The 10,456-nt window shown below is 42.1% G+C and overlaps 1 protein-coding gene across 1 annotated transcript; it reads right to left on the reverse strand.

Annotated features, from left to right (window-relative positions):
- Positions 1 to 1,876: 1,876 nt before the first annotated feature.
- Positions 1,877 to 9,925, reverse strand: LOC127967929 (uncharacterized). Its single transcript, XM_052568701.1, has 5 exons — positions 9,643 to 9,925; positions 9,374 to 9,536; positions 3,481 to 4,240; positions 2,774 to 2,991; positions 1,877 to 2,636 (listed from the first exon to the last, which is right to left on the reverse strand). Exons 1-5 carry the CDS (start codon positions 9,923 to 9,925, stop codon positions 2,567 to 2,569), a joined length of 1,494 nt encoding a protein of 497 aa, XP_052424661.1. The 3' UTR covers positions 1,877 to 2,566.
- Between the last annotated feature and the right edge of the window lie 531 nt (positions 9,926 to 10,456).

Consider the following 10,456-nt stretch of genomic DNA (forward strand, 5'->3'; position numbering starts at 1 on the left):
TGTGGGCGGAGCTAAAGAATCACGAGCGCCAGTAGGCTTTTAGGTTGCTGTGACACAGATCCAGTTCTTTTAATGATCACGTGAGAAAGAGGGCACATCCAACAGAAATATTCAACCATTAGAACATAACGTCACATTAATAGCGGACCAAAGGAACTGAACAGACAGGGTTTTAAAACACAAGGAAAGTAATGAGGGGAATGGAAACAGGTGTGGATTAATTAACAAAACGAGGAACAGAACTTGAAGGAACAGAAAAGGAACAGAAAGTACATGACTGTGACAGTTCGCCCCCTCCTGGAACGGTGTGTCCTTGCACCAAAAGAGAGGGAGGGTGGGGGTTCTGGAGGCAGGCGTGGGGCAGGCAATGAGGGAGCATGGAACCAGGGTGGAGTGGATGGAGGGAGGAGCCAGGGAGGAGCCCATAGAAGGAGGAGCCAGATGGTGATCCAGAGACCAGCCAGGATGATGACCCACAGTGGAGTCGACGGCGGGAGGAGCCATGGTGGAGGAGGAGCCGACAACACCAGGGGACCAACTGACGGAGACTGCACCGATGGATGAGGAGCACAGGATGAAGCAGAACAGCCGAATAGCCAAGGTGGCGGAGACGATCTGGATGGGCAAGGTAGAGCAGAAGGCTCAGGCGACCAAGGTGGAGGCGGGGCACCCGAAGACCACTGCGGAGCCAGAGTGACTGAGGATGGAGGTGGAGCCGGAGGGAAGGAGGACCCTGATAGAGCCGGAGGGATGGAGTGACGAGGCGAGGCCAGAGGAATGGAGTCCCAAGACGGTGGGTGTTCGACGACTGACCAAGGTGGAGCCGGAGGGGACGAGGGAGCCCAGTGGGATGCTGGGCCATGGTGGAGATGAGGGAGCTAAGAGCCAAGGCGGAGCCAATGGGTCGGAGGTCCGAGGTGGAGTCCAGGGCTTGCAGGCTGGAAGTGGAGACAGGGGATCCTTACGCCAAGGCGGAGCTGGAGACTGGAAGTCCTGAGGTAGACCAGAGCGCCTAGAAGGTGCTGACTGAGGATGAGCCGAAGGGCTGACAGGCACTAGCGGAGATAGAGCAGAGGAACTGACTGATCTAGGAGGAGGCAGGAGAGTGAAGCTGGGAGGGAACACAGGAGGATCAGGGCTGGACGGAACCAGCGGAGACACAGGAGATCTAGGACTGGATGGAACCAGCAGAGACACAGGAGATTCAGGGCTGGACGGAACCAGGAGAGATGCAGGAGATTCAGGGCTGGGTGGAACCAGCGGAGACGCAGGAGAATTAGGAATTACCTCCCGAAACCAGTCTATAAGGTCCATTTGAAAAATGTACATTAATTCCTCTACATAATTTTGAAAAACCAGTCACAGCTCACCCTCAGTCGCAGGAGTGTGGGCAGGGCATTCCTCCACGCCCTCGACCTCCACCAGTAATCCCATGGCGCATGGTGTTGCCAGCGCACACACTGGGCTCTGCGGCTGCGGTGGGCTCTGGCTTTAGCTCCATGCAGCGGGATGACAGCAGCTGACTAGTCTCTGGTTCAGGAGTGGGGCTGGAGGTATCCTCTTCAATAGGGCCGACGGTGAATGGAGATCCATTTTTCTCCAGCACCCACTCCATGAAAGTGGCAAAATCCTCTCTGGGACCGTTCGCTGGCAAGCATGCCTTACACCGCTCGCTCAGGTCGTGATAATAAAAACTACAGAGCGGGCAGTCTGGGAAGTGGGTATGGCACGCCAGATCGAAAAAAGTCCCTTGTGTGGTCCTCCAGCGAACGATCAGACTGCTCCAGGCATAGGAGGGAGAAAACAAAAAGTCACATTTTGGTCCGCTATTCTGTCAAAAGTGCTGGTGTGTAAATGAAGCACATGAGGAAGTATATATATCTAAAGAGTTCTTTTAATTATCATGGGAGAAGAAGGGCACATCCAACCATTAGAACATAACATCACAGTAATAGTGGACCAAATGAACTGAACAGACAGGGGTTTTAAACACAAGGAAATTAATGAGGGGAAAGGAAACAGGTGGGGATTAATTAATTAACAAAAAATGAGGAACAGAACTTGACCAAATAGGGATAACACAAAAGGAACAGAAAGTCCATGACTATGACAATATATATAATTAGTATTATTATTTTTAATTTATTATTTTTTTTATAATAACCGATGCATTATTAAAAGATTAGTAATGAAAAGAAAAGTCTATTGGTGTTACTCAATGGACCTGAGCTAATATGGACTAAAACTGAACAGCTGTATTTCAATAACTGGTATTTACAAAGATTAAAAAACTGTAACAAATGTATTGCTCATTGATAGTTAATGTTAGTTAATGCATTAAATATAGTTTGTTGAAACCAATTTCACCCTCAAATAATTAGTTTTGAGATTTAAGATTTGCTTCACACAGAACAAGAATTAATTATATAGTTTGTTTTCCAGTAAACTGGTCAAGGGTCTGAATACATCTGAAAATCACTATATATAAATTATTACATTATAACCAATAAATGGTTTACTTTTAAATATTAGGCTTAGATGTGAATTTGAAACATAAATCCAATCGTCATTCAATGCCTTTGGCCTTCAACTCATCCTTTACTCTCCTCAGATAGTCAGGGTCTGGATAGCCATAACTGTTGACAGAAAAAAATTATAAACGTACAAGTTTAGATCCACTACATTATTTACATGAAACCCAAATAAAAACATAATGTTTGATTAATGATTTTCTAGGACATGATAGATAATTAAACTTTAAATGAACTCATACTTTAGAGGCCCGCCATGTGTATTGGTCTTATGATGAATATCATTCCAGGTGACAGCATTCTTTAAACCAGAGGTTGTCGAGGTCCCAACAGTAAAGATCAGTTTCTGATCAAAAGCTCTCTGCAGCAGTGAAAGCACTTCCCGTCCTTCACGGTTGTCAGGCAAGTATGCATGATGTCTTGCGCCATGGAAATACTGCCCAGGGTTTGGATGCCTCTTCTTAAAAAAAACAAACAAACAAACAAACAAAAAAAAAAAATCCAAAGATTATGTATTATTGTACTACAATCTTAAACAAAACTATATTAAAATAAAATATAAAATAAATGAACAAACAAATAAATAAATAAAACATCTTATACTTTATATTGTGTGCTTGTGTTTTTATGGTTGTTCTGCATTGTGTCTAATCCTGCTCCAGGATGGCCAATTTTCAATAAAATGTAACTTCAGCAGCTCCAACACACTTGCCTTTAAGTTTCTAGTTATCCTGAATGCCTCAATTAGTTGGTTCAGGTATGTTTTAAGTGACCCTCCAGGAACATGACTGGACACTGCTCTACAGAATAGTTGGCGTTATAAAGCTCAGGCCTCAGGCAAGAGGAATGATTAGTTGGGATCACACAGTATAGAGCTTCAGCAAAGTTCTTTGATTTTATATTATTATTAATCACAAGTCGATCAAAATTCAGTTTTACATTTTCTTACCATTTGAATGCCGCTGGGTATGTTGTAGTGTATTTGAATAGTGCCACAATTTGGGTATCCAGGGAGACTCAATCTGTTCTTCATTACTTTCATTGTTCCATCTGGTTGGTTTCCCTCAATTTTCCCAAAGACTTCCTTACACACAGGACAGATGGGTCCCAGACTCTCCACTGACATCCTTATACATTCCCGACAGAATTCATGCCCACATTTAAGTTTTTTCTGGTCAGTGAAGCTGTCCATACAAATAGTACACATCTCCTCTTCAGCATGAGCACCTTTACTCTTATGTCTAGCATTTATTTCTGATTCTTTATTGAAACGACTATCTGTTTGATCTCCAGCTGCTCCACCCACTGCTCCTGGACCATATTCAGGCGTCCGATTCCACCTGATTCCTCTTGCATGAGGAATGTCACCCGAGTATCCAATAAGTTTCTTCCTCTTTTCATCAAACACATGCTTCTGAAGTTTCTTCTCAATATCAGCAATGGTGGGACCAAGATGTTCTGGCGGTCCAACAAGCTTCCAGGGACTGAATTCATTTGCAGCAACAACACAATAATTCTGCTGCTGAAGTTTCTCTACTATTGGGGCCACAGCAGCTTGATCTGTAGGTTTTGTGAGTTCACAGCTGACAGCGGCCGAGGCTAGTTTCTGGTAGAGATGTGTTAAAGCTCTGAGGGCATGACTTTCAAGATTAATATGCTGATCTCCTTTGGATCGCGCATGAACCTTAAAGACATTGTCTGAAGTTTTTCTTCATGAAATAACACTCCGTACTTTGTTTCAAGCTGTAATAATTGTTCCTTATAGGAAAGTTTAATCAGATCCCAATGTACCTTATCCATCTCAAGTTGAGTCGGAAAGTCTTTTGTGTCCATGACCAATGAAGATCTGCTTTGTGGACAAATGTTATCTACATCCAATTCATTTGATTTGTTTTTAAATTGGTTTTCTAATCTTGTTGTCTCTCTTTTAATGATGTCTGTAAATTGCTTCGGTCCAAAGAACCGGCAGTCACTGGCAGACATGGTGAACATCATCTTTGTCTTCTCTGACTGGATGTAATGAAGGGCCTCTTTCACAATAACTGAATCCATGTATTTATGATTAATGGAAGCTTGACTAAAACTCTCAACACATTCAGACAGAAGTTTCTGAAAGTCCTCCGAGGCTATGGAGACAGAATCACTGCTTGATCTCTGGGTAGATTTGAATGAGACCGACACTTCTGCATGCATAGAGACTCCATGTTGTTTCTCAATTAGCTCCAGCTCCTTTCTGTAAGCATGATGCAGATACCAGAACTGATAGACGGGAAGACTGATTCCAGCTAAGGTCTCATGGGTCATTTTAAATGATTTTCTGATCTCAGCATCATTTGAAGCTCTGATAGCTGCAACAACATCCTCACTAGTGTTAGTGTCTTCTGACACTGCTTAAGTCACAGGTTTAGTGCTGTTTACCTAAAAAACATATGATGGGATTTAATTTAAGAATTTTATAGTAAAGTCAAGTCACCATTTTTTATATTGTGCTTCTTATATTGCATCAAAGCAGCTTCACAGTTTGTCAAAATAGTGTGTCGTTCTCTTCAGGCCAAACAAAACCAGCAGTTTAAATCCATTCTGCAGTAAAGTCAGATTGTGCAGAGGATTTACTTTACCCCCAGATAAATGAAGATTACTGAATTAATACCAAATAATTGCTACAGGTCACAGATGAGTTTACTAGTACTAGTACTACTTTACTATACTGTAGTTTAACAGTTATTAGTGTGTATTGTAGTATAGGTCTTGGCAGTTTTCTTTAGTTATGCGTATACTCTCAGCAATCGAAAGCTTAAAAACCAATGAATAAACTGCTGAGATGATTTGCCATAATTCTTGATAAAGTAAACATACCTTTGATGATGGAGCTTTGTTCTCCTCCAGCAAGGACTTTTGTGGTAGACATACAGAATGTGCTTCATCTAGATAAATCTGTGCAGTCACTTCCTTATCTTTACCATCCTTATAATCTTTAAACTTAAGAGATACAGTTCGGTGATATTTTAAAACCTTTAGAGCTATAGAAAAAAAAAAGAGTACATTTAGTACACGGCTTTGATAACATAGAGGCAACTGTAACAAAGGCAACTTTATTTAAATACAGAAGTAGAGGTTGCTAACTGTGTGTGTGTTCTGGTAAACTGTATATGGTTTATAAGGACACAAATGTGTATAACATCATGTGTACTATGACATAAACATGGTTTATGAGGACACATCCTGTGTCCCTGTAAACTAAAATACTTAAAAAAAGAAACATACCAAACTGTATTTTTGTTGTTTGTTAATTTAAAAAATTGCCTGTAGTTTTGTGTAAGATGCAGGTTTAGGTGTAGGGTTAAGGTAAGGTAATGCAAGTGTGTGTGTGTGTGTGTGTCTTTCCAGCACTGACAACCACAACCACAAAACATTAAAATTAACAGACCTTATTACAAAGATAATGAACTATTTTTATTTAAAGGGGGGGGGGGGGGGGTTGGGGTGAAATGCTATTTCATGCATACTGAGTTTTTTACACTGTTAAAGAGTTGGATTCCCATGCTAAACATGGACAAAGTTTCAAAAATTAAGTTAATAATGGCTCTGTGTGACGTTAGATGGAGCGGAATTTCCTTATATGGGTCTTAAGGGCACTTCTGCCGGAAGAGCGCGCGCTCCCGTATAGCAGAGCACTGAGAGCACAACAGACATTCACTGATCAGAACGAGAGCGTCGCGAAATGTCACAAAAGGAGTGTGTTTTTGGTTGCCAGGGCAAGACAACCCTGCACAGATTACCAAAAAAAAAACAGCATTAAGGGACCAGTGGATGGAGTTTATTTTTACAGAGCATCAACGGAGTTGTGCAAGTGTTTGTGTTTGTTCCCTGCATTTCGAAGATGCTTGTTTTACAAACAAGGCCCAGGATTTGCATATCGTTTATTTCTTAAGGATAATGCAGTCCCAAAGAAAAAGGGTCACGATCTTGTGTTGGAACTGCAGGCGGTGAGTAAAACTGCTTCAAATATCTCTGTGTTGTTAACTTAGCTATCGGCGTGTAAGCACATCAAGTAAACAACATGCGATGTTGTCATCAAACTGCACTTTCCACATGTACACCAAAACCGCTAAGCAAATATATACAGTTTCAATACATACTACATAGAGACGTCCTGCTGTAGTCGTTGCTGCTGCTGCTCTTGTTCAATTTCAGCCTCTGGATCTGATCCTGGATCATAAATAAACGGCTGAATCTGACTGTTAGCCATGGTTTGTTTTGGATGGTTTTTTCCTCACGGTAATGTCACAGTTTCCAAACGCTCTCAACGCAAAAGCCTACTTGCGCTCGTGATTCTTTAGCTCCGCCCACACGTCACGCGTCCAGCCACTCATGTTTTTCCGGGAAAAAAACGGTACAGACTATTTTCTCTTATAAATATAATAAAACTAAAGACTTTTTAGAGTTATGAAGGATGCAGTACTATATAGGTACTCAAGATTAACAGGATATTGAGTGAAAATGAGCATTTCACCCCCCCTTTAATGGAGAAAACATTCAATTACAGAAATGTCAAATCAACAGTGTCATAAAGATCAACAACTCTGATTCAAAGCTTGCATCTTTCTTGGATTACTGGCTGATTTTGGGAAAGGAATATACAAAACTTTATTAAAGGGGTTATATGATGCAATTTAATTTTTTTCTTTGGAAAAATCTTTGGAGTGTTACAAGCTCTTGGTGCATGAAGTTGCAAAGACTAAAGTCTCAAATCCAAAGAGATATTCTTTATTAAAGTTAAGAGTCAACCACACCCCACTAAAATGGCTCATTCAAACATGCCCCCACATGTCTACGTCACTATGTGGGAAGCCTAGCATAACACCCCCCAAATGTTCACGCAAAGAAAGAAGGCATAACTTTTATTCTGGCTGTTGCTGCTGCCACCATGTCGTTTAGACGCTGTGTGTTTCATTGTGAAAGTGAAGCCACTTTGTTTTGTCTTCCAAAATAGGACACAACTAGAAATCAGTGGTTAAGTTGTATTTACAACATTTTTCCGGAGCAGTTTAAGCCAAATATTCAGATGTTTGCAGCACATTTTGCAGAGGAAGAGAACTGTTTCCTGGAAGAGTAGCCTACAATGTCTGTTTCTGTAAAGTGGGGCAGTCACAACTTTGCAAGGACAGTCTGGTGCTTCTGACTCACAGTCTGTAAGTACATTTTCATATTAAAGAATTTGCTACTGATGATTGAAAAGCAAATTTTGAGCAGTGAAAGTAGAGCTTGTTGGTTTTCGTTTCTGTGATGACAAATTTTTTTGTTTTATTGGTTTTGCCGGACATGCTGGAAGACTGAATCACAATGTTAAGGGGTGTAACATTTCCATCACATGCTTGAGGTATTCGGCCAATCACAGTGCACTGGCAAGCTGGCCAATCAGAGTATGCGTTTCAGAGTGATGAGCTTTGTAAAAATGTAAGCATTTCAGAAAGGTGGCAAAATGGCAGTTGGCAAAATTTGATTGGTTATTTGGGATGTCAGCCAGTTTTCTGTTGTATAGTCAGTTATGAAAAGCACTAAATATTCTAACATGTTCCAACATTACTTTAGTTTATGCTTCCTGTTTCCGTAAATTTGAAAGTTTGTAATACAATATTGGATTTTTTTTTAAATGCTAATTTTACTGCCATTAAAACAAGCTCAGTTTTCTTTGTTTCTAATTTAATTCAGCCATGGCCCATAAATCAAACCGTCTCTTGCATGACAGATGTCATTGCAATGTTTATTACCAGTAACATGTTAAGACCCTTAACACTGGTATTTGCCCTTCAGTATTACTACTAATATGGCCATTCTCGTCGAGTACGATGAACTGCTTCTTGTTTTGAGTGTCTCTCTTCCAGAAATGACTTGTAGGCCTCCTGAGAGTCCCTGCGGCCGTTGTTAATTGCTGTGCGCCAGTCGGGTCTGTCATTTGCAAGTGGCTCCCAGTTGTCCAAGTTGATGGAAAAGACCTGAAGATCCCTTTTAATGACATCTTTAAAACGTAGATGGGGGTGAGCATATTTGCGGGGGGCATTTGCTAGCTCACCATATAACAAGATTTTTGGGAGGCAGGTGTCTTTCATTCGATAAATATGCGGTCCACCGGAGGTGGTGTTCACAAAGAATGGTGTACAGGTCACTAGAACCAGTTCTCTCAAGTTTGACAGAGCTTGGCACATGGTCTTTCCAGCATACACCCAGTATGGAGCAAGGCAGCAAAAATGGAAGGCGTTGAGGCAATGTTCATGCCTCCTGTATGTTGTCCATGTCTCACTTGCATATAGTAAGGTGCCCTAGTACACATGCATGGTATACACAGACTTTGAGGAGCAATGAGAGGTACTTGTTGTGCCAGACACGCTTGCTCAATTTTCCAAACATTGATGATGCCCTCCCAATGCGCATGTCAAGCTCTGCGTCAAGTTTAGTGTTGTTTGATACTGTGGATACCACAGACAAACATGTGTTGTTAATGTATACTGTAGGGTTCAGGGTTGCAGGTTGGGCTAAATGTCTTTTTAAGACTAATCTGCAAACAGAACTCTAGACAAGCAGCGGCAAAACATGAGCAGAGTAGTTGTAGATCTGCCTCTGAGTGGGCAACAAAGGCAGCATCATTAGCATAAAACAGCTCACATACCAGAACATGGCATATTTTATTTTTCACCCGCAATCTTGCCAGATTAAACAGTTTTCCTGAGATGCGGGTGTGTAGAAGGATACCTGAGTCATCAGGAAAGGTACTGCGTAGTAGGACAGAGAAAAAAATTCCAAAGAGGATAGAAGCAAGGACACATCCCTGCATTACCCCACACCTTATCTGGAACTCTTCAGAGCAAGTGCCTTCAGACTGTACGGTTGCCTTCATGCCCTCATGAAACTCAATGACCACCTTCAGTAGCTTTGGAAGGCAGCCAAGTCTTTGTAGGATGAGGAAAAGTCCAGATCTACTAACTGGGTCAAAGGTCATGTTCAAGTCTACAAACACTTGGAGCGGCAGCATGAAACCCACACTGGATTTCAGGGAGGATACGATCAGCAAGGATTTGTAGACGTGGTAGAATAGTGCAAGCAAATATCTTGCCAGCAAGACTGTGCAGAGATATTCCTCTGAAGTTGTTACAGTCTGCACGGTCCTCCTTGTTCTTATAGATGGGGATGATGTTGGCATCTCTAAGGACATCTGGGATATATCCACTATTCCAGCACATCACAACCAGATGATGTAGGACAGGGGCAAGAACATCACCACCTGCCTTATAAGCCTTAGGGGGGAGGCCAACAGCTCCGGGAGACTTGTTATTTTTCAGTGCTTTAATTGCAGATTTGACTTTCTCAATGTTAATATCTGCATCCAGGTCAGGCATGGGGGGAGTTCAGGAACAGCAGCAGTTATTGCCAGTGTGTTGGCTGTGACAGGCTGAGCATAGAGAAGGCTGTAGTGCTCTGCCCATCTTGCCAATTGAGATCCCAAATCAGTCAGAAGTTCACCTTATATGGAACAGAGTGGAGAGGATTTTTTAGGGACTGGGCCCAAGGCTTCTTTCAGACCTTCAAAGACTCCTTGGATGTGTCCAATGGATGCACTTGACTCAGTACAGTCACACAGTGTGCTACAGTAAGCCTGCATGGCTATGCAAGTGACCCGTTGGACATTGTGGCATGCCTGCTTCAATGCTGCCTTATTTGAGCGAATGTTATGCTGCAGATAGGACAGTCTGGCTGAACGCTTCAAATAAATTGCAGGTAGGAGCAGGCTGGCATGTGTTTTAAACCTGTCAAGTTGGGACCTGGATCGCTTTCCAAAGATGGAGAATGCATCCTCTGTGGTAACAGAGTGGAAGTGCTGCCAGGCAGCTGTGATGTCTGCATGAGGAGGTGAGGAGTCAAAGCTAGAA

Source organism: Carassius gibelio, chromosome B11 (genome assembly GCF_023724105.1).
Source record: "Carassius gibelio isolate Cgi1373 ecotype wild population from Czech Republic chromosome B11, carGib1.2-hapl.c, whole genome shotgun sequence".
Classification (NCBI taxonomy): Eukaryota; Metazoa; Chordata; class Actinopteri; order Cypriniformes; family Cyprinidae; genus Carassius; species Carassius gibelio.

Excerpts from the sequence above, each read along its gene's own strand:
- LOC127967929 (XM_052568701.1), bottom strand. The coding sequence starts at position 9,925 with ATGCCTGACCTGGATGCAGATATTAACATTGAGAAAGTCAAATCTGCA. Across the intron at positions 4,241-9,373 it reads TCTGAAGAGTTCCAGATAAG|AAAAACTTCAGACAATGTCT; the intron begins GTGTGGGGTAAT and ends TATTTCATGAAG. Across the intron at positions 2,992-3,480 it reads TACCCAGCGGCATTCAAATG|AAGAGGCATCCAAACCCTGG; the intron begins GTAAGAAAATGT and ends GTTTTTTTTAAG.